The sequence below is a fragment of the Schistocerca americana genome, chromosome 8, assembly GCF_021461395.2.
Source record: "Schistocerca americana isolate TAMUIC-IGC-003095 chromosome 8, iqSchAmer2.1, whole genome shotgun sequence".
Classification (NCBI taxonomy): domain Eukaryota; kingdom Metazoa; phylum Arthropoda; class Insecta; order Orthoptera; family Acrididae; genus Schistocerca; species Schistocerca americana.
Genome location: NC_060126.1, coordinates 397,815,335 through 397,840,831, shown reverse-complemented (window position 1 = coordinate 397,840,831; position 25,497 = coordinate 397,815,335). Strand labels below are relative to the sequence as shown.

The 25,497-nt window shown below is 43.6% G+C and overlaps 1 protein-coding gene across 1 annotated transcript in view; it reads right to left on the bottom strand.

Moving 5' to 3' along the window:
* LOC124545886 (brain-specific homeobox protein homolog) overlaps positions 1-25,497 on the bottom strand; it is a 116,478-nt gene that overhangs the window by 38,447 nt on the left and 52,534 nt on the right. Inside the window, exons 3-4 of the mRNA XM_047124846.1 lie at positions 17,349-17,554; positions 13,698-13,774 (exon numbers count right to left, since the gene is read on the bottom strand). Of these exons, the coding sequence (XP_046980802.1) occupies positions 13,698-13,774; positions 17,349-17,554 (283 nt within the window). The remainder of the gene's footprint in view (positions 1-13,697; positions 13,775-17,348; positions 17,555-25,497) is intronic.

Here is a 25,497-nt window from a genome sequence, read left to right as displayed (position 1 = left end):
GAAACTAATTGCCGCGAACGTGCTGGCAGTTTTATAATCCGGCGCCGCGCTGCCTCTAATACATTATTGATTGTATGGCGTAGCGTGGCAGTTACGAAGAGTAATTTTCAGCGGGCCATCATCGGCCCCACATTCTGCCAATTTGATGAAGCGCTGCCGGGCTAATGATGCGATCGCGTAGTGCTGCGCTGCGTTTACAAAGTTTAGTTTCGACCGAGCGATCGGCGGCTCTCGCATGGCGTCGGAAGCGCGCTTGAATGGTTACGCTGCTTTGCGCTCGTCGTCAGGGCTGCACGAAATGTCTCGTCTACCAGGTGTACCGGTATGAAATGAGCGTTAAGATACAAACGTGTCGATAGGGAACATTTGTTGTGAACGTGCCTTACTTTTTTTTTGTTTGGTTGGTATGACGTCTGTCAAAGATATTTAGTATACATCAAGTCATGGAACAAACAACATCATATGTTTTCATCGTGTTAACAATGTCGAATTTTGGATCAGGAAATGATGATTTGCGGAAAGCGTTAATTTTTTGTTTTCATTTGAAAAAAAGTGCTGCAGAGTCGCATCGAATGCTTTTCGAGGCATAGGTGATCATGCTCTATCAGAAGCAACATATAAAAGATGGTTTCAACGGTTCAGAAATAATGATTTTGATGTAAGAAATGAAGAACGGGGAAGACCACCAAAAAAGTTCGAAGACACCGAATTGCAAGCAATATTGGATGAAGATGATACTTTGAGTCAGAAGCAAATGGCAGCAATGCTAAATGTTGCACAACAAACAATTTCTGACCGTTTGAAAGCTATGGGAAAGATCCAAAAGTGTGGAAAATGGGTGCCACATGAATTGAATGAAAGACAGATGGCAAACCGAAAAACCATTTGTCAGATTTTGCTTCAAAGACATGAAAGAAAATCAATTTTGCATCAAATTGTTACTGGCGATGGACTTATTTTAAGAATCCTAGACTTGAAAAATCATGGGTTAATCCCGGGACAACCATCAACATCGACTGCAAAACCAGATCGATTCGGCAACAAGACAATGCTCTGTGTTTGGTGGGATCAGAAAGATGTGGTGTATCATGAGCTTCTAAAACCCGGTGAAACTGTGAATACTAATCGCTACAGGCAACAAATGATCAGTTTGAACTAAGCGTTGAAAGAAAAAAGACCAGAATGGGCTAGAAGACATGGCAAAGTAATTTTTTTACACGACAATGCACCTGCACACACAGCAAAACTGGTTCAGGATACAATCAAAACACTTGGCTGGGAGCTGCTATCCCACCCACCGTATTCACCAGACTTGGCCCCTTCCGACTACCATTTGTTTTAATCAATGGGACACGCATTGGCTGAGGAACACTTCGATTCCTACGAAGAAGTCGAAAATTGGGTGTCTGATTGGTTTGCTTCAAAAGACGAACATTTATATTGGCGTGGTGTCCACAAATTACCAGAAAGGTGGTCAAAATGTATAGAAAGCAATTACCAGTACTTTGAATAAAATGTTTTTACTTTTCAATTCAAAATTAGTGTTTCAGTTTCACAAAATGACGCCCATTTCATACCGGTACACCTGGTATATTACAAATAAGCGAGCATTTAGTAGACGAAAAATCTGAAGTTTCATCTCACTGAAAACCATATCTTCTCATTCGCTTGACAACTGGAAGGATATGAAACCGGTAATACAGGAATGTGATAGGTGTGTTCGAAGTGTAGGTGATGAAGTCTTCTCGGGTTATCAACCGAGTAAAGGCGTCGTTCTGAGGCAACGTTTCAAGTTTCCAATATGTCATCTTCAGGTGAATTGTCGGATTCGCGTTCTGACCGCACGCCGCACGCCTCCGGAAGGGGTTGTCGCGGCCCGAGGGGGGGGGTGGGGGGGAGATTCGGAGGCCTGTGGTGGTGAGGCCTCCCTGCGTGCTGGAGGGTTCGGGTGTCGCATTCCGTCCGCTGCCTTCGCCGGTTTCGCATCGGAGCTTTCTTGTCGTATTTTTGTTATGGCTGCATCTCATGCGAAGCTAAGTTGGAAGCTGCTATTTCGGTTGGCACGGTTATCACGGACTCGTATTTCCACGGCCTCTTTAAAGATCGAATCATAGAACACATTCACCCTACACAGCGGCCTTGCTTGTTTGAAGCCAAACACATACTTTTCCTTGAGACTGTGATCCGCCGCTGCAGATTTCTCCTTTTGGCCTAAGCGAACGCTCCTTATGTTTTCCGAGTAGCGTTGAGATATACAGGGTGGTCAATTGATCGTGGCCGGGCCAAATATCTCACGAAATAAGCGACAAACGAAAAAACTACAAAGGACGAAACTCTTCTAGCTTGAAGCGGGAAACCAGATGACGCTGTGGTTGTCCCGCTAGATGGCGCTGCCATAGGTCAAACGAATATCAACTGCATTTTTTAAAATAGGAACCCCAATTTTTATTACATATTCGTGTAGTACGCAAAGAAATGTGAATGTTTTAGTTGGATCACTTTTTTCGCTTTGTGATAGATGGCGCTGTAATAGTTAGAAACGTTTGGCTCACAATTTTAGACGAACGGTTGGTAACAGGTAGGTTTTTTAAATTAAAATACAGAATATAGGTACGTTTGAACATTTTATTTCGGTTGTTCCAATGTGATACATGTGCCTTTGTGAACGTATCATTTCTGAGAACGCATGCTGTTAAAGCGTGATTACCTTAAATACCACATTAATGCAATAAATGCTCAAAATGATGTCCGTCAACCTCAATGCATTTGGCCTTCAGGCAGGCAACCCCTTCGACACCTATCAGATTCCACATAACTGCAAGCAGGTGTTAGAGCAGCTGTATTGCACCACTTACGAGGGCTATTCGGAAAGTAAGGTCCGATCAGTCACGAAATGGATACCACTGCGAAAATTCCTCTCAACAGCGAGTAGTTCGCCTTCCTTAATATTCGCACATGCATTGACAATGCGCTGACGCGTGTTGTCAGGCGTTGTCGGTGGATCACGATAGCAAATATCCTTCAACTTTCCCCACAGAAAGAAATCCGGGGACGTCAGATCCGGCGAACTTGCGGGCGATGGTATGGTGCTTCGACGACCAATCCACCTGTCATGAAATATGCTACTCAATACCGCTTCAACGGCACGCGAGCTATGTGCCGGACATCCATCGTGTTGGAAGCTCATCGCCATTGTGTCATGCAGTGAAACATCTTGTAGTTACATCGGTAGAACATTACGTAGGATATCAGCATACATTGCACCATTTAGACTGCCATCGATAAAATGGGAGCCAATTATCCTTCCTCCCATAATGCCGCACCATACATTAACCCGCCAAGGTCACTGATGTTCCACTTGTCGCAGCCATCGTGGATTTTCCGTTGCCCAATAGTGCATATGATGCCGGTTTACGTTACCGCTGTTGGTGAATGACGCTTCGTCGCTAAATAGAACGCGTGCAAAAACTCTGTCATCGTCCCGTAACTTCTCTTGTGCCCAGTGGCAGAACTGTACACGACGTTCAAAGTCGTCGCCATGCAATTCCTTGTGCATAGAAATATGGTACTGGTGCATCGATATTGGAGTATTTTCGACACCGACATTTTTGAGATTCCCGATTCTCGGGCAATTTGTCTGCTACTGATGTGCGGATTTGCCGCGACAGCACCTAAAACATCTGCTTGGGCATCATCATTAGTTGCAGGTCGTGGCTGACGTTTCACATGTGGCTGAACACTTCCTGTTTCCTTACGTAACCTAACTATCTGGCGAACGGTCCGGACACTTGGATGATGTCGTCCAGGATACCGAGCAGCATACGTACCACACGCCCGTTGAGCATTTTGATCACAATAGCCATACATCAATACGATATCGACCTTTTCCGCATTTGGTAAACGGTCCATTTTAACACGGGTAATGTATCACGAAGCAAATACCGTCCGCACTGGCGGAATGTTACGTGATACCACGTACTTATACGTTTGTGACTATTACAGCGCCGTCTATTACAAAGCGAGAAAAGTGGTCCAACTAAAACATTCATATTTCTTTACGTACTACACGAATATGTAAAAAAAATTGAGGTTCAAATTTTAAAAAACGCAATTCATATCCGTTTGATCTATGGCAGCGCCATCTAGCGGGCCAACCATAGCCCCTATCTGGTTTCCCCCTTCAAGCTAGACGTGTTTCGTTCTTTGTAGTTTTTTCGTTTGATGCTTATTTCGTGAGATATTTGGCCCGGTCACTATCAATGAACCACCCTGTATAAAGGGTCTATACAAGGGAGATGTACTTGCGGGTAATATTATTGAAATGGAACACGCTGTACACTGAAGAGCCAAAGAAACTGGTAAAACTGCCTAATATCGTGTAGGGACCCCGCGAGCACGCGGGAGTGTCGCAACACGACGTGGCATGGACTCCACTAATGTCTGAAGTAGTGCTGGAGGGAAGTGACAAAATAAACCCTGTAGGGCTGTCCATAAATCCGTAAGAGTACGAGGGCGTGGAGATCTCTTCTGAACAATACATTGCAAGGCATCCCAGATATGCTCAATATTATTCACGCGTGGGGAGTTTGGTGTTCAATCGTCCAATGTTTACGCTATTTACACCCAGCGAGGCGTCGTTTGGCATTTTCCGGTGTCATGTGTGGCTTATGAATAGCCGGTCGACCATGAAATCCAAGTTTTATCACCTCCCGCTTAGCTGTCATAGTACTTGCAGTGGATCCTGATGCATTTTGGAATTCCTGTGTGATGGTCTGGATAGATTACTATCCTCTTCAACTGTTGGCAGTCTCTGTCAGTCAACAGACAAAGTCGTCCTGTACGCTTTTGTGCTGTACGTGTCCCTTCACGTTTCCACCTCACTATCACATCGGATGTTTAGGAGTACAGACGTATGACAGAGGTGACACCCATTCACTTGACCACGTTCGATGTCCGTGAGTTCCGTGGAGTGCCCCATTCTGCTCTCTCACGATGTCTAATGACTACTTAGGTCGCTGACATGGAGTACCTGCCAGTAGGTGGCAGCACGATGCACCTAATACGAAAAACGTAGGTTTTTGGGGGTGTCCAGATACTTTTTATCACATAGTGTATGTGAGTGGCTCGAAGACTTCTTAAATAATTGAACCCACAATGATGTGCTCGACGGCGAGTGTACGTCAGAGACAAGGGTATATATATATATAAATGATTTGCCGGACAGAGTGGGCAGTTGGTGTGATAAATGGCAGCTAGCCGTAAATGTGGAAAAATGTAAGTTAATGCGGACGAGTAGGAAGATCAAACATGTAAAGTTCGGATACAGTATTAGTAGTGTCCTGCTTGACACAGTCACATCGTTTTAATATCTGGGCGCAACGTTGTACAGCGATATGAGGTGGAACTAACATGTGAGAATTGTGGTAGGGAAGGCGAAGGATCGACTTCTGTTTATTGGGAGAATTTTAGGGAAGCGTGGTTCACCTGTAAAGGAGAATTCTGAGCAGAGTTTCAATAAATTATAATCAACAGAAAAATACTAGTGTTTTTTTGTGGTGTACACTACCAGACACTTCTCATTTCTTTTCTGGTAAAGTAGCAAATGGTGGACACACTAAGTTTTCTTTTATTTATGAATTTTAGTTAATATTTTTGTTTTTTGAACGTATAATGCAGAAGTGTGAGGGAGCCTTCGAATTTTTCAGTGTTTGTTTGATGTCCACAATTACTTCTGAAAACAACAACCAGTTATTTCAGAAACCGGTTAAGCCGGCCGGTGTGCCCAAGCGGTTCTAGGCGCTTCTAAGTTCTAGGGGACTGATGATCTCAGATGTTAAGTTCCATAGTGCTCAGAGCCATTTGAACCATTTAGAAACCGGTTATTCTGAGCAGTTTTGATGCTCAGGTTGAATCGGAAATGCAGAAAATTGATATAAATGAAAACCAGTTTTTTCCAGCGATAAACATCGTCCATGAAACATCTCTTTAAAAGCATCAGGGGTAGATTTGCGCTCTACCAAACCTACGATTCGGTAATTTCGATCCACTATATAAATGACGTAGTGAATGGTAGGATTACTGGTAACATTGGTAGAATTGATAGGAGAAGAAACATAAATGAATGTCTTAGTGAGAAAAGACATCTCTTTGTTTTTTGTTTGTTTGGTTGGTTGTTTTGCGCATTATGGGAACCATACATCATTTATTGGTAGTCCGTTGTATGTTCTATATCCTTCCAGAATATAGATAAGCAATAAAAATTAGCTGATCTCGAAACTTCGGTGCTTTTGTGTAAGAAAAACAATTACTTCTGATGCAAGTATAATTTACATGCACAAACGTACAGAGCAGAAGACTCTTAGCGTTGGATTGAATAACTGTTAAAGTTAAGTGGGTCCAATCTCTTCTGACAGTAGCTATATTTCTTCTACTAAAATAGGCCTATTGTACTTAAATCTGAAAAAAAAACTTACCTGAAACCGAATCAGACTCCTTCAGCACATCAAAGTATCTCCAGTTCCTTAATTATGTCTCAGATACTATTAAAGTATATTTCATTCAATTAAAATTCTACAATTTCCTTAGGTGATGAAGAACTTTATTTTAAAATTGCTCTTTCAAGAGTCAGACAGTAACTGTAGCAACCTAATTCATTTATAAAACAAAGCGGAATGCACGAATACTGTGAGCTACAGTTTATGCATCTTAACATTGATTCGCGCATTGATTTCAGCTAGACTTCTAATATATGCAACCTCATAGATAAATTAGTATTAATCCATGATAATATGATTGTACAGTCTTTGATTCAAACAAACTCCTCTGTGACCTACAACATATTTTGTTGTTTGTGTGACTTTTTTTGCAAGTATGTTAGGGTTGTGATGGTGGGAATCAATGTTCTAAGGATATTCCGAATAAGATATTTGATAGTAGAACATTGTTCTTGTAGTAAAACTTGAAGACATGGCGAATCGCCTTTGCATAAGAGACCCATCTTATTGCACATATGATCACCAGCCGCGTTACAATGTAATCATCGCTGTACTATGCATATTGTCCAAACACTACGTAAACTAACTTTAAAATTATATACTGTCAGCCCGAGGAATAAATTCGTAGTCCCGAAATCAAGATACATATTACTACAAAAGTAAAGAAAAACATATTTTTATATCATTGTTTCTACAACTTGTAAGCATTACAGTCTGAAGATTATAACAAAACATCTGAAAATGAATGAAAACTTCAAAACAAAATAATATGAGTAAAAATAATTACTCTGAATAATTTTAAATAGATTAATGCAATATTTAATCTGTAGTTCTTTCACACAAATCGTTAAGTGAATGTCTTGTATATCAATTATCTTTGTATGATAACAACAAGAAAATTACAAACTGAGTTAATCAGTTTAACTAAAAACTTTTTAATATACTACAATGAATTGAAAGTACTATTTCCGTACACTATCCACATCATAAAAAATCAGGCTACTGAATGAAGATTAGATAGGATCATTTGTTTTACATGAAAGACAGACTTGTTATGTTTGTTGTAACTGAAATTTGTCACTGATTTTCTTAAATAACGTTAAATTTGTATATATGCACCTATAAGTAACGCAGAACTACTTTGATAACAGTAGTAAAAGTTTTCGTTTTCCTTCGCTTACCATGACTATATGATATTATCTACTGTAAAACAAAGGGTACAGTACACCGACATTAATGCTATTGAACTGAAGTAAGGCCAACAGTGTAAAGTGGTTGGTCTTGGCTAAAATAGGATGGCGACAGCCGATAATGCTATCGATATAGCGATAGTTTGAATCTATCTATGGTCTTGTTGGCTGTTAATAGTGCATGTCCATTTTTCGTCATATGATGTAGAATCTTTTTCTGTTCCACTGCATGACAGTTAGGTCGTATGTCACTCCATTTATGACGGAGAGGGGAGGGTTCCAGACACCCCCCCCCCCCCAGAATCCCCCTACCCCCCCTTGGCTACATTCTTGCTCTACCCCAGCACTGCAACACCCTCACACTGAAGTCACTATAGAGCTGAGCTTGGAAGAGTTCTACCCCAGTTCGTGAGCTCAGCTTGAACAGCCAACATCGTCTAATAGCACAATGTTGGTCGAAGTCCAGTGGAACATCTAGGCGTGTTAATGTTGAACGCTATACTCCACAACTAGAATTTGTGTGATGATATGCATCAAGTGATATTTTTATAGTCAATGACAGTCGTATTCTACACTCTCCTGTAGCAAATAAATGTCTCAAGTTAAGTAAATATTTTGTCCATTCATGTAATGAAGGTAAATAATCTTTCATCTGTTGCAGTTAAAAATGAATCATCTCGCAGAGCACTCAGAGAATCCACAGTCGTTGCCTGACGGGCGTAGTTTTGCCTGGTCACAATATCCCTATTTTCCGAGAAACTACTGATGCACATAGGCCCAACTAAAGTTTAAAAAAAGCAAAATTTCGAAATTAATAGAGGCTAGAATCTTCCTGATAGCGAATTGTCGTAACTAGCTTGAAACCACGCCGGCTATGGTCAGAGAATGGGTTGTGGTCAACATCGCTCTTGCAACTCTTCTTTATTTATTATTGCTTACGGTCTCGACGCTCACCACGTAGAACCTAATGCGGGTAATATTTCCTCACAGCCACAGGAAGATGTATACAGCTTTCGTTAAACACCCACTTCCTGATTTGTAATGTAGTTTAAGCATTTGCAATAAAGGGTGAAACAACACTGACAAAAGAAGTAAAGCAACTGAAAGATGTGATTGTATGTCGATGTAATGTCGGACATGTACACATAATTGGCGGGTATATAAATAGAGTTACAATTCTCTGTGACTGATATAATGACCACTAGATGCATTATTGTTGTTCGTGTTTCGTGTTGTTACCAGGTTTGGCAGGGTGTATAAGGGACGTGAACAGCGTCGGAGGTTTAGTGGTTACTGTGAACGATATGGATATGCTGCGTACTTGTGTAGCACAGCGTTATCAACACCTGGCAGAGTTCGTTGTGGGCCTCCATTTGGCTGGCTCCCCGATGATGCAATATCCTTATTTGTGTGGCATTGCTACAGAACAGTGTCCCGATGTTGGGCTGTGTGGGAAACTAAGGGCGGACGTACCCGTTCTCAAGGTTCCAGTCCACTACGTGTGACTACCAGAATTGAGTAACGCCATACTGTGCACCAAGCACATAGTGTTCCTACCACCTGAGATCCAGTAGTGCCGCGCGGGATTAGCCGAGCGGTCTGGGGCGCTGCAGTCATGGACTGTGCGGCTGGACCCGGCGGAGGTTCGAGTCCTCCCTCGGTCATGGGTGTGTGTGTTTGTCCTTAGGATAATTTAGGTTAAGTAGTGTGTAAGCTTAGGGACTGATGACCTTAGCAGTGCAGTCCCATAAGATTTCACAAACATTTGAACTTTTGAACATCCGGTAGTGGACTCGCTGAAGTATACTGTGTCATCTGGCACCATTGGGTGGAGACTAGCAGCAGTTAGACTGTGGAATTGCCGCCTCACGCAGAGGTTCCCATTAACACCGCAACACCAACAGTCGTGACAGGTGACCATGTCCTACTGATGAATGGCCTTGCAATGAGTCAAGTGATGACTGACGATTCTGTACTACCCCGGTTGACTATTGTCGGTAACCGTACGTGTTGGCACAATAGTTAGCGCACAGGATTCGCATTCTGGAGGATTACGATTCAAATTCGGTCCGGCCGTTAAGATTTAGCTTTTCTGTGATATCCTTAAATCGCTCCAGGCGTATGCCATGGTGGTTCCTTTTAAAACCCCACGGCCGGTTACCGTCCATATCCTTTCGTAATCCGAGCTTGGATTCCGTCTCTAACGGCCGCGCTGTTGACGGGACATTAAAATCCACATCTGCACGTGGTACGCATCTCTATGAACTGCCTGTGTGACATGAGGTGCTCTTGTGACCAGCAAGATCCCCAAACCTGTCCCTGGTACTACGTGTGGCACCAGCTCGGCTGCCAATTGTGCCCCACAGCCAGTATCCACAATATCAAGAAGTTATACTATTGCCGGTTTCGTTGTACATTCGAAATAACAAAACTTACGTTCTAAACCCATGAAACCTGATTTCGTTTTACAACACCCCAACGACCCCCTTAAAGTCAATATATATCATAACATGAAGTAGGGAAGAGTTATGTTGGCAAATACGACATCTTTGCCTATAAGCTAACACCAAGAAGTTTTGTTATGAAAAGAGGAGGAAGAAACCTCAGATTTAATTAATTGACAAATATCCAAGTGATAATTGCAATTAATATCTTGGAAGCTAAGTCCAAGTTGATGTTAGTCAGAGATAACTTTTATGTGGAAGAGAGTTGTAAGCGCAACGAAAAAATTCAATGCGCCTACAATACTCTTTCACAGAAGATGTCGCTTGCTGGCTCTCGTCCTGTAAAGACGTGCGAGAACAAATCTTGTCTTAGTTACTGAGAGCACGGAACGCGACGAGATTGTTTTGCGTTCAGAAGTGTTTCTTGCGTGACGTGATTCACGAACTTCGGAAACTGATTTTCTAAACAGAGACAGGAACTGATAGACGCGTTTAACTGTGCATAACGGGTTAATTGAACTTTATTGACGAAACTAGTGAATATTGGACTTGACTTTCAAATAGTTGGAACTAAAAGAAGAGTGGATAGTGTATCAAAGGACTATACTCAATTAGTGTCGAGTAGGACACAATTACACGACTTCACGAAGATAATACAATTACGCTGAAGAGTCAAGTTGTCGTAATTGTCAAGAAACTTAATTTTAATAGAACTGACTTTACCAGCCAACTGCGTGTGCGTGTGCGTGTGGTGTGAAAGTTATAAAGTATTTAGTGGCCAAGGAACAATAAACTGTTCGTTCCAAGTGAAATATCAAGCTTGGAGTACATTATTAAGTGATATAATCAATGATAGTTAACCAAAGACTGTTCAGCAAGGACAATTTAATCTGAATATCAAAATACCTACTTCATTAATTGAAAAGAGAACTTTTGAACTTTTTTTTAACATTACGGCGTAGGTTCACTCAGACGTGATCAAAGAGTATCTGTGGATCTCGCTTCATACAGGTTCAACAACTCCATAGCAACGAGCCAACAACGTACGAGAAGACTGATAATTACAGTTTCCTCGCAATTGGTGGTGTGTACGATGCGGATGAGGTAAGATTTAACAACCACTTCATATACAGGCAATGAGTCATTCAATCTTAAATCAGAAGAAGCATCCATCGTACGAGTTCGCATTTCTGTCTCCCGTTCACCAGCGGGGACCTGCGTCATCGCGCATCGTGTCTCAACTCCACTGCGAGAGCTGTGGCAGCAGCAGCTCTACGGAGTCGACAATATCAGCACGCGGTTGGAGTGCGGGGACGCCACAGTTTCCTCCTCGCCGTATGATAGCTTCATCTGTTTTGCCAGGCAGTGTAAATATAAAATACAAAACAAAAAATCACCCAAAACCCTTAAAACGGGGTACCATATTTGTTGACCATGTACACTTCCATCGTCGTCGTCGGCTGATACTCGTATCCGAGTTTTCATTTCTCTCCTGAGATTTCCTTTGTCACGGTTCAGGCGTGGAAGTGCCGTTGATGGCTTAGCAATCCAATCCTAGCGTGGAACAGGCGGCCACAGACATTACAGCTGATGGAAGGTGGAGGACGTGGCTGAGCCTGGAGGAGTTTACGTCTCTGGCGTTTGTCATTCTCCATTCTTCGACGTTCCAGCTCAAAGTTTTGAAGAGCATTTGAGGTAACTGAGCGCCAGCGACTTCGGTCTTCTGCTATTGTGGACCAGTTACTCGGATCGATGTTCAAGTTTTTCAGATTTTTCTTGTACTGATCCTTATAACGTTTGAGAGGGGCACCTCGTGGCCTTTTACCTGTGCTCACTTCGCTGTACAGCATTTGGCGTGGAAGTCTGTCATTTTTCATCCGCTGGACATGTCCGACCCATCTGAGTTGATGCCCAATGATAAGAGCTTCCATGCTATGCATTTTTGCTTTCTCTGGAACAGCCGTGTTGGATATGAAGTCATCCCATTTCAGGTTCATGATATATCTTAGCTTCTGTTGGTTGAAGCGTTCTAGTTTCTTCAGATCGCAGCGATATAACGTCCAGGTTTCGCAACCATATAGCAGGGTGGAAATGACTACAGCTTTGTACACCATCAGTTTGGTGTACAGTGTTAGGTCTTTATTCAGGAAGACACGCTTTGTAAGACGACCAAATGCTACATGTGCAGCACGTAATCTATTCTCCACATCTTTTCCAGATGAGCAGTTGGATGACAGTATGCTTCCCAGGTAGAGGAAATGGTCCACTTGTTCCAAGGGTGTATCATAGATGGATATGCTGAAGTCAGGAACGGAGGAGCCAGGAGTTGGCTGCGCCATCACCTTTGTCTTTGGAATATTGATGGAGAGACCAAATCGTTCCTACGCCCTGCTGAAGGAATCAACTGACAGCTGCAACTCTGCAGGTGAATGAGCTGGAGAGGCATTGTCATCAGCATACTGCAGCTCTGTCACACGAGTGGTACTGGTGAACCTTTTTGAATGGAGTCTGGACTGGTTGAATAATCCTCCATCAAACCTGTACTTTAGTTCTATTCCTGCATTGTTTACGGTTGTCTCGCAAAGCATAGCTGCCAGATACAATGCAAATAATGTTGGTGCAAGAACGCATCCTTGTTTAAGCCCACTTGTTATTGGGAATTCACCAGTCATTTCATTCTGGCAGAGGACCTGTCCAGTCATATCAACGAGGAGAGCTTCAATCAGGTCAACAAAATGTTCAGGGCAGCCGAAGCGTTTTAAGACCATCCACATGGCTTCTCTGGGAACTGTATCAAAGGCCTCTTCTAGATCGTAGAAAACAAGTAGTAAAGGCTTTTGCTGTTCTCTGCACTTCTCCTCTTCTTCTCTTTCAGAGACTATACTACCTGAGTCTCAATACGGGTTTCGACCTTCAAGAGGGACAATTGACATGATCTTCTGTGCACGACAACACTTCCATCACATCAGGAGCAACAGTAGAAGACTCACTGGCACTTTCTAGCCTTAACCATTGGTACATCTCAGGGTTAAGGAATTTATGTTCTCCAGGAAGTCTCTGCTATTGAATTCTACATTTATTATATGTACTAATATTACTTACGTTCATGTGAGTGAGACCCTGATTGCCAGGGACAACAATGTGAATCCTTAGAACCGGAGTTCCACGAAATCCCTGCCATCCCCAAACAGTCTCGAACGTATCGCACGCCAGTCCTGAAATGGGGCCACAAGTGATCATTCCGAGTGGGGTTAACCAACTGGGAAGCCACAGAACCAACCCTCCTTTCCGGACCCCCACTGCTGCACAAACCACCTACAAGTTTTAATTCAATCGTTCTCTATACAAATATGCCAAGTCCGCCATGAATAATGGAGGGCCTATGGTGGATTCAAGGTGAAATGTCGATACACAATTAAAGGTCCTGCGCCTAGTGATGCTTCTGGCACGCTACATAGTGTGTGAACAGTCAACAAGTCCCCGTGGACAGTGGGCATGTGAAAGAGAGATCAAGGCTCTACAGGTTGCCAGCAAAGAAAGAAGACTCACCAGAGGCAGATTCGCCGGACGGATGTTTGCCTTCTTCACTGAGCTTCCTCAACTGCTTCTTGTGTTTCATGCGCCGGTTCTGGAACCACGTCTTCACCTGGAACATTGGCACACGCACCATCAACACATGTCTCATCTATGGACCTATTTGCACAAATTCAGCCACATGGTGCGTGTCTCCCAAGAGATATTTAACGCAATCTGTATCCCTTTTTTATTCAGCATATACTCTATGCAATTAAGTTAACATCGAACTGAAATATACATTATCTGATTAAAACTGCCTGGACACCCTTACCGACTGCTTCACTCCAGACCCGAGCATCCAGCATCACTATCTTCTCTGGTTTCGGCTCTTGACGAGAATGAACTGCCTTTCCTCAACAGCCATTCAGGCACCTCTTTGCAAGTGTCCCAGCAGAGGTCAAGTCGTTATGAAGGAGAAGAACAGACACACACCATATTACATTGAAGAGCCAAAGAAACTGGTACACCTGCCTAATATCATGTAGGGCTCCGCGGCACGCAGAAATACCACAGCATGACGTGGCATGGACTCGATTAAGGTCTGAAGTAGTGCTGGAGGGAACTGACACCATGAATCCTGTGGGGCTGTCCATAAATCCGTATGAGTACGAGGGGGTGGAAATCTCTTCTGAATAGCACGTTGCAAGACATCCCAGATATACTCAATAATGTTCATGACTGGGGCGTTTGGGGGCCAGTGGAAGCGTTTAAATTGAGAAGGGCGTTCCTGGAGCCACTCTGTAGCAATTATGGACGTGTGGGGTGTCGCAATTGTCATGGTGGAACTACCCATCGGAATTCACAATGGACATGAATGGATTCAGGTGATCAGACAAGATACATACGTTCGTGTCACCTGTCAGAGTCGTATGTAGACGTATCAGTGATCCCACATCACTCCAACTGCACACGCCCCACACCATTACAGGGCCTCCACCAGCTTGACCAATCCCCTGCTGACATGCAGGATCCATGGATTCATGAGGTTGTCTCCATACCCGTACACGTCCATCCGATCGATATAATTAGAAACGAGACTCGTCCGATCAGGCAACATGTTTCCAGTCATCAACAGTCCAATGTCGGTACGGATGGGCCCAGGCGAGGCGTAAAGCATTGTGTAGTGCAGTCATCAAGGGTACACGAGTGTTTCTTCGGCTCCGAAAGCCCACATCGATGATGTTTCGTTGAATGGTTCGCACCCTGACACTTGTTGATGGCCCAGCACTGAAATCTGCAGCAATTTGCGGAAGGGTTGCACTTCTGTCACGCTGAAGGATTCTCTTCAGTCGTTGTTGATCTTTTTCCGGCCGCAGCGATGTCGGAGATTTGACGTTTTACCGGATTCCTGATATTCAAGGTACACTCGTGAAATGGCCGTACGGTAAAATCCGCACTTCATCACTACCTCAGAGATGCTGTGTCCCATCGCTCGTGCGCCGATATAACACCACTTTGAAACTCACTTAAATCTTGATAACCTGCCATTATAGCAGCAGTAACCGATCTGACAACTGGGTGGAGAAGAATTGTGTCACGAAATTTTAACTCTGGATTGTTGATGCCAGTAGGAACTAAAATTATTAATGTTGTGTAGGTCGACAACGCACCATTTTTAAACTACAGAAACTTGGCGCCACGGGCTCCGGTTGGCGGTGGGATTGCGCTGTTGCCGTTCTTCGGTTGACGGGCAGCGCTATGGTTTTCGGTTCACACATACAAACGTCCCTCGCCCCGTGACTCCCCCAACGTGATACGCGCGCGTGTCGATTAGGTCTTGCCGTTTGTCTCCACCTCACGTCAGCGGCATTCACACGTAAGCTTCGCTTCGGAGCACACACGTCACCTGTGATTTAGTCATACAGTAAGCATGGCGGCACAGTACTCGTTTGAAGAACAACGAGACATGCTTTTTGTTTATGAACTATCCGATGGTAATGCGCATGAAGCTCGACGGTTGTAGGAGGAACGGTACCCAGCAAGACGCCACCCACACCCTCAAATTTACTGCAATTTACCAGCGACTTGGTGAAACAGGCTCGTTAGCGGGATATCATTGCGATGACTTCGAACACGACGGGATGCTGCCTTTGGAGAGAGTGTTCTCGAGCGCTTCGAGGAAGCACCTACGACAATTACTCGAGCGGTTGGACACGACATGGGGGCCACTCATCGGTTAGTCTGGGAGGTTTTGAGAGATGACGGCCAGCATCCATTTAGTTTCTACCCTGTACAAGACCTAAATCCGGTGGCGGTGTATGGACACAGGGTAGGGTTTTGCCGATGGTTTTTGCGACGTGTTGCACAAGATCTCGACTTCCTTGCCATTGTGTTGTTTATCGACGAGTGCACCTTCCACCAGGGTGGCCATACAACACTCAAAACGTTCATTACTGGGCAAGGGGAAATCCTCACGTCACGTACACCCACTGGCACCAGGAACGACTTTCGCTCAACATTTGGGCAGGCATTGAGGGTGACGATCTGATTTGGGCGGTCCGTCTACCTCTTCGACTTACCGGGACAAATTACCTTCACTTTTGGCAAGAAACTCTACCCGGCCTACTGGAAGATGTTCCCCTGAACATATGTCTACGCATTTAGTTGCAGCATGATGAGGCGCTCGCGCATAGCAGTCGTGCTGTGCGCGGATTTTTAAATGAACTCTTCGACGGCCGGGAAATTGGCAGAGGTGCTCTTAGGCAATGGCCCCTGCGATCACCAGACCTCACGCCACGGGTCTTTTTCCTGTGGGGATTCTTCGAGGTTCTAGTTCACCCACCAAGACACGAACTACCTAGAAACGAAGAGGAATTAATGGATCGCATTCAACATGCCACTAGTCACATCAGGACAGTGTCACGAATCTTTGAAACATTTTGGCAAAACACCATTCGACGTTACCAAGCTTGATTCGCGTCAGAGGGTCTCGAGTTCGAGCATCTGCTTTAAGTAAACAATGGCCTAGCTACAAAAAAGGCCCTTTTCAGGGCGACACAATTTGTAAAAGACTTTCAGTATGCGAATTAACAGCTATTGACGGGTTTGTTCCCGGTACGTGTTATCATGAAACTACACTGGATGTGTCGGGTCACTGGCGAATTCGCACCCAAGCCCCCAGAATGGAAGGCTGGCGCGCTACCACCGAGCCTGCGGGCCGCCTTGGATACATCGCCATCTCCGGCAGGCAAAGCATTCGCGGTCATGCGTTGTCCAGAGCATCCGGCAACAGGGCAATCCCGCGGCCAATCGGAGCGCGTGGCGCCAAGTTTCTGTAGTTTAAAAATTGTTGTCAAGCTACACAACATTAGTAATTCTGGTTCCTACTGGCATCAGCCATGCAGGGTTAAAATTTTTTCGTGACACAATTTTTCTACACCGTGTATAGGTGTTGCCGACCGTATGGCCATCTTTTGACTGTTTATGTGTCTCCGTATTTAAATACACATGCCTATACCAGTTTCTTTGGCGCTTTAGTGTAATATCAACTAATAGGTGTGCGGATACTTTTGATCAGATAGTGTTGATAAAGCTTACGTTATAAAGGAGTCTGATACTTGTGAAAAATATCGCTTTTGTTTTTGTAGCTAAGTGTTATTGCTACTCAAAGGTTGGAGGTTTTTCCCTGTAGCGGTGAGCGGTACCTGTGTCTCGGAGAGGTTGAGGGCGTTGGCCAGCTCGACGCGCTCTGGCGTGGAGAGGTACCGCTGCGCCTCGAACCGCTTCTCCAGGCCGGTCAGCTGCTGGTCCGAGAAGACGGTGCGCGCCTTGCGGCGCCGGCAGTGCTTGGCTGACAGCTCCGCCGCCGCCGCCCCCGCACTGCCCGCCAGCAGCGGCCCGAACGGCATGCCTCCTGCACAGCCCGACACACGCCGCCCGTCACCAGCTGCTGTCTGCTCAAGACGTGCGCGTGCAAAGTGCAAGTAAACTTCTTTCTCCTGAGCACTCAATACAAGCTTTCCTCGCTTCTTATAAACAGTTAAGATTATTAAATTTTTTCTCTCTCTTTCAGATGTCTGTTGCTACTTTTTTCAGTATCATTACGTATTTACTTTGATTTAATTTAATTTTATGTAATTTCTGTTTCTCTTCTCCCAAAGGTATTCTCTAGATTAGAATGAACCTTGTAGTCTGCAGAGGCAGAAGCAAAACTATGAGGCTAGGTCGTGAGTCATGTCTCGATAGCTCATATGCTGAGAGCATTCATTGCCTGTGGAAGCCAATAATCCAGTTTCGAGTTCCGGTGCGGCAAACAGTCTGAGCTGTCAGGATTTTTTAAGGATTATTCTACACGCAAATGTTTAGTCTTCTGTAGATTCACAAAGCAATTCATGACAATGAACGTGTTGTCTGTGAGTGTGCGCATATGCGTGAGAGAGAGAGAGAGAGAGAGAGAGAGAGAGAGAGAGAGAGAGAGAGAGAGAAAGAATGAGAGACGGGTGCTGGTAAGAGAAAAGTATTAAATTAAGAAAAAGATGATGACTCAAAATAAAACACAAAGAGTGAAGGAAGACTTGAAAGTTAGCGAATGTTATAGGCTAAGAGAAGGGAGTGAAATTAGAGGAGGAAAGGGAGATCTAAAAGAGAACAGAGGTTGGCTGGCTCTGAGCACTATGGGACTTAACATCTGTGGTCATCAGTCCCCTAGAACTTAGAACTACTTAAACCTAACTAACCTAAGGACATCACACACATCCATGCCCGAGGCAGGATTCGAACCTGCGACCGTAGCAGTCCCGCGGTTCCGGACTGAGCGCCTGAACCGCTAGACCACCGCGGCCGGCAAGGACAGAGGTTGTGAAAAGGAGATGTAGAGAGAGAAAATCGAGAGGCGCTTAAAAGTTTTTGAGAGAGAAAGAGAAGGAAAGTGGGAAAGAAAGGAAAAGACAGCGATAGAGAGAGAGAAAGTGGAAGTTGGGAAAAGGGAGACACAGACCAGTAGAAAGAGTGAACCAGACACATGTAGCATGTCGGTCAGACAAACACCGTGAGAGAAGGCAAACAAGTGGGTGTGTTAAAGGGGAAAGAGGATGTTGATAAGCAGAAGAGAGAGGGGGGGGGGGGAAGGGAGAAAGGAGAAGTGAGACAGGGAGACAAGTGACACTCGCGAGAGGACCTGGGACAGAGGGGGAGGTAGAGAGTGAGAGATGGCAGCGAGTGGGACAGAAAATGGTTGTGGAACAAACGGGGTGGGGAGAATTTGAGTGAAAGACGGCACAGAGGAAAGGAGGAAGAGCGCAAGATAACATGTCTGCTTGACGGGCAGAAGGGGGGAGAGGGTCGTCACTTTACGAGGAAGTAAGTGAAAAAACTGATATGAAGGGAGATACGCTATGAGCGATCGAAGCGTTATAACCATTTCAGCAAATATGTAGAATGAGAAATGTATCAAACTTAGACAAAGTACGCCCTAATCTCATAGCGTACAACTAGACAAACGCCAGTGGGACTTGAAAATTCGCGAACGAAATGACGGTGCCTAACCGAGCCAGATGGCGCGGTGACTCAGGCTTCTCGAGGGAAGCTAACTGTAAGATGAAACCCCACTTTAGCAAACGCATTCATATTTTCCGTGGTCTCCGTAGTTCGGTTAAAGCAAATTTCGTGATGGTTTTGTTTGGGAAGGAATCGGTCTATTTCCTTCCTCATCCTAGTCTCTTGCGAACTCATGAGCCGTTTCTAATAACATTGTCATCCACTGAACGTTAAATTAGTATCTTTTTTCTTCTTTACTGGTTTTTGATAAAGAACTCAAAGGCCTGGTGGAAACGTCTCCACTTTGTCCTATTCTCCAGCACTGTGTCGATACGGATAAGTGATGAAATACCAGCATACCCCCAGAGGACCGAAAAGATTGATAGTCAGGAAGAGTGCAGCATTCGTGGAATGGTAATTTCCATTAAATGTAACACAGAGAAACGGCTCACCACTGAATGAAATCGTGGTTAGCCAGTGAAATGCTGCACAAAGTGTTGCCAGAACATCCAAAAGGAGGTCAGGGATAAATCGAATGAACTAGTGTCCCATTCCATTAAGTCGTTAGAGTGTACTGCAGGACTGAGTGTTGATGAATTCGGTGGCTACGGAGTGTGTTGGATAGTTCGGCCGGAATTGTTTAAGGATTCCCAGATGTGAATTACATGATACCTCGAAAATGGGCACAAAGGTGCAACGAAAGATGGCTACGTTTTGTGTCTGTGGTCCTCTGTAGCTGACGCTGAATAAGTGCACATCGTTCATGAAATGGCGAAAAACCGGCTTCTCAACAAATGGATTTGTTTCTATCGTCTCCCGTTCAGCTGGAATGTTTGATGCGTCAGGTAACTCATTGTCGGTGATGTGTCCATGTGAGGCTTACGTGATACAGGGAACATCAGCGTTAGTATGTTTAATTTGTGTTGACTTGATATATTCAGGCTACCTGTATCAGGCATTATTTATATTCGTCATCTGTGCTCTTATTGAGCTATTCTTCTGTGAAATTGGTAGCTGATTATTTCCAGACGTATCAGCAAATGGGAAATCTACACTACTAATTAGAAAACTCTATAATTCGGGGTAACGAACATACTGATTACTACCAGTTTATTAGAAGTTCATTTTACTCATATATATTTCGAAATCGGAGTATTAACTGCCAGATACATCTACAGCATCTACATCTACATGGATACTCTGCAAATCACACATAACTGCCTGTCAGAGAGTTCATCGAACCATCTTCACAATAATTCTCTATTATACCACTCTCGAATAGCGCGCGGGAAAATCGAATGCCTATATCTTTCCGTGCGGGCTCTGATTTCCCTTATTTAATTATGACGACCGTTTCTCCCTATGTAGGGCGACATAAACAAAATATTTTCGCATTCGGAGGAGAAAGTTAGTTATTGAAATTTCGGGAGAAGATTCATCCGCAACGAAAAATGTCTTTGTTTTCATGATGCCCCGCCCAAATCCTGTATTATTCCCGTGACACTCTCTCCCTACTTCTCAATAATACAAAACGTGCTGCTCTTCTTTGAACTTTTCTGTATAGTAAGGATCCCACACCGCACAGCAGTACTCCAAAAGTGGACGGACAAGGCTAGTGTAGGCAGTCTCTTTAGCAGATCTGTTGCATCTTCTAAGTCTCACACTTTTTATTGTTTAGGTCAGCTGCCAATTTTCGCTCCATGCACATATCTTTTCTAAATAGTCTTGCAATTTGTTTTGGTTTTCTGATGACTTTACTAGGAGGTAAACGATAGCGTCATCTGCAAACAACCTAAGACGGCTGCTCATATTGTCTCCTAAAACGTTTGTATACAGGGTGTCCCAGCTATCTTGTCCACCCAAAATATCTCTGGAACAATAACAGCTATTGGAAAACGACTTTCACCGGCATCAATGTAGGGCTGAGGCCCATGAATGTACATATTTGGAAACATTCTAAAACGAAAGCATATGTGTTTTTTAACACAAACTTATGTTTTTTTAAATGGACCTCCTATATTTTTTCTTCAGCAATCCATAGCATGACAAAGCACATACACAATGGCATTGATTGCATCGCAATATTCCCATTATATCCCGAGATATTGAGACGCGAAGTTGACGCTTGAAACACCCGACAGGCGCTGCTAGCGCACGTCCTGAGGCTCAGGACGTTAATGCAGGATGGCAGAAGACCGTATTATTCGTTTCGGACCTCTTGATAAGTATGGACGTGTGATTACGCATGTCAATCACATAGCGATTACGGGCAGCATGGGGTTCACGCCTGAGCCTCAGGACGTGCGCTAGCAGCGCGTGTCGGGTGTTTCAAGCGTCAACTTCGCGTCTCAATATCTCGGGATGTAATGGGAATATTGCGATGCAATCAACGCCATTGTGTATTTGCTTTGTCATGCTATGGATTGCTGAAGAAAAAATATAGGAGGTCCATTTAAAAAAACGTAAGTTTGTGTTAAAAAAACACATATGCTTTCGTTTTAGAATGTTTCCAAATATGTACATTCATGGGTCTCAGCCCTACATTGATACTGGCGAAAGTCGTTTTCCAATAGCTGTTATTGTTCCAGAGATATTTTGGGTGGACAAGATAGCTGGGACACCCTGTATATAAGCAGTAGCAAAGGGCTTATAACACTACCTTGGGGAACACCAGAAATCACTTCTGCTTTACTCGATGACTTTCTATCAGTTACTACGAACTGTCTTCTCTCTGACAGGAAATCACGAATCCAGTCACACAGTTGAGACGATATTTCATAAGCTCGCAATTTCACTACAAGTCGCTTGTGAGATACAAGGTCAAAAGCCTTCTGGATATCTAGAAATACGGAATCAATTTGAAATACCTTGTCAATAGCATTCAACACTTCGCGCGAGTAAAGACTTGTGTTTCACAAGAACGATGTTTTGTGAATTCGTGTTGACTATGTGTCAATAGGCTGTTCTGTTCGAGGTCATTAATAATGTTCGAACACAATATGTGTTCCAAAATCCTGCTGCATATAGACATTAATGGTATTGGCCAGTAATTTAATGGATTACTCCTGTTGCCTTTCTTGAATATCTGTGTGGCCTGTGCAACTTTCCAGTTTTTGGGTACGGATCGTTCGTCGAGCGAGCGGTTTTATATGTTTGTTAATCATGGAGCTGCTGCACCAGAATACTCTGGAAGGAACCTAATTGGTATACAGTCTGCACCGCCGAAAGATTTGTGTTTATTAAGTGATTTAAGTTGCTCCACTGTCCCGAGGATGTCTACTTCTAAGTTACGCATGTTGACAGCTGTTCTCCTTTCGAATTCTGGAATATTTACTTCCTCTTCTTTGGTGAACGAATTTCGGAAGGCTGTGTTTAGTAACTTTGCTTTAGCAACACTGTCATCAATTAGTATTTCCATTGGTATCGCGCAGAGAAGGCATTGATTGTGTCTTGCCGCTAGCAAACTTTACATACAAACGATCAGAATCTCTTTGGGTTTTCTACCAGGTTTCGAGACAAGGCTTCGTTACGGTAGCTATTATAAGCATCTCGCTTTGAAGTCCGCACTAAATTTTAGCATTCGTAAAAGATCACCAATCTAGGAGATTTTGCGTCCGTTTAAATTTGGAATGTTTTTTTTTCTTTTTTTTTTTTTTTGCAACATCTAACAGTGTTCTGACTTGTTTCGTGTAGCATGGGGGATCAGCTCCGTCGTTTGATAATTTATTTGGTGTAAATCTCACAACTGCTGTCGATACTACTTCCTTGAATTCAAGCTACATTTGGTCTACACAAACATTGTTAATTTGGTACGAGTGGAGATCGTCTCTCAGGAAAGCGTCATGCGAATATTTAACTGCTTTTTTGAAGGATATATTTTTCGTTTATTTTTGGAGGATTTGGGAGTTATGGCATTCAGTGTCGCTAGGACAACCCGGTGTTCACTAATTCTTTTATCTGTTTTGATGTTCGTTATTAGCTCAGGACTGTTTGTTGCTAAGAGGTGAAGTGTGTTTTCACAACCGTTTACTGTTCGAGTGGGCTCATGAACTTATTAGTCGAAATAATTTTCAGAGAATGCGTTTAGCACAATTTCGGATGATGTTTTATGCGTACCTCCGGATTTAAACATATATTTTTTTTAACATTTCTAGGGTAAAATGAAGACACCACTAACCATAATTTTATGTGACGGGTACGTGTTTGAAATTAGAATCAAGTTTTCTTTGAACCTTTCAGCAGTTGTATAATCTGAGTTGAGAGGTCAGTAAAAGGATGCAATTATTATTCTATTCCGGCTGCCAAGAATGTCCACTACTCATATGAACTCAGAGGAAATATCTGAATCAGTTTTGCTACAAGATAAACTACTTCTAACAGCGACAAACATGGCACCGCCAACTGTATTTAGCCTATCTTTTCTGAATACCGTTAGGGCCTTCGCAAAAGTTTCGGCTTCAGCGTAATAATTAAGCAAACTTCAGCACATTTTTTATTGGTAAGGCTACATAATGAACCAATGAGACTACGTTTGAAACATGTGGATTTATTTATCGATGTATCAGTGAAAATCCTCATGGGTTGAGAAGTTCCGCATTATGCAAGACACCTTTTTCTGTTTTGTTTCACCTATACATGTTTCAGCACTTTTGTGCTATCATCAGTGGGTTCAATTTCTATTTTTAACTTACATGATGTTATTGTCCACGAACACAACAAGAAGAACTGCACCACAAGACGAAAATTCTCATGAAATTCAAGAACATGAATGTGGCTCTCCTTAGGTGAATCTCTGGTCAACTGTAACCCCCACTGTGGATGCGGACGTGTACTTCACGATGTTGCAAGAATATCTCATTGACGTAATTCCGCTACATCTGACACTTGAGTTTCTTCTACCAAGATGGCATATCAACGCATTAATGCACGCACCAATCGTAGAGATCTTGACCGAACATTCTCCACAAGATTCTTCGGTCTTGGTTAACCATTATGCTGGCCTCCACAATTACCGGACGTGATTTTTGGTTATAGGACTATGTATACAAATGGAAAGTTAAATCAGTGATTTGAAAGATGGAATACGAGAAAAGATATTATCCATTACCCAAGAAATGTGTCTATAGGGCTTTGCAAGCTACGGTAGATAATTGGTTTCTACATGATATACATGAAGGAAAACAAGTTGAGACCACTTTGTCACTTACAAATTTTGGTAACTTTCATTTAAATACACATTTCATGACGAGAGACATATCTATCATTTCAATGGTAAGAGAATTTCGAATCATTCTGTATGTCTAGAATCTTTCAGTTACTTTTCAGGTACTGTGTTCCATGAATTCTGGCAAGAAGAACACTCAGGGACTAAAATTAAGAAAAAAAATATACTACTGGCCATTAAAATTGCTACACCAAGAAGAAATGCAGATGATAAACGGGTATTCATTGGACAAATATATTATACTAGAACTGTCATGTGATTACATTTTCACGCAATTTGGGTGCATAGATCCTGAGAAATCAGTACCCAGAACAACCACCTCTGACCGTAATAACGCCCATGATACGCCTGGACATTAAGTCAAACAGAGCTTGGATGGCGTGTACACGTACAGCTGCCCAAGCAGCTTCAACACGATACCATAGTTCATCAAGAGTAAAGTCTGGCGTACTGCGACGAGCCAGTTGCTCCGCCACCATTGACCAAACGTTTTCAGTTGGTGAAAGATCTGGCGATTGTGCTGGCCAGGGCAGCAGTCGAACATTTTCTGAGAAAGGCCCGTACAGGACCTGCAACATGCGGTCGTGCATCATGCTGCTGAAATGTAGGGTTTCGCAGGGATCGAATCAAGGGTAGAGCCACGGGTCGTAACACATTTGAAATGTAACGTCCACTGTTCAAAGTGCCGTCAATGCGAACAAGAGGTGACCGAGACGTGTAACCAATGGCACCCCGTACCATCACGCCGGGTGATACGCCAGTATGGCGATGACGAATACGCGCTTCCAATGTGCGTTCACCGCGATGTCGCCAAATACGGATGCGACCATCATGATGCTGTAAACAGAGCCTGGATTCATCCGAAAAAATGACGTTTTGCCTTTCGTGCACTCAGGTTCGTCGTTGAGTACACCATTGCAGGCGCTCCTGTCTGTGATGCAGCGTCAAGGGTAAATGCAGCCATGGTCTCTGAGCTGATAGTCCATGCTGCTGCAAACGGCGTCGAACTGTTCGTGCAGATAGTTGTTGTCTTGCAAACGTCCCCATCTGTTGAGTCACGGATCGAGACGTGGCTGCACGATCCGTTACAGCCA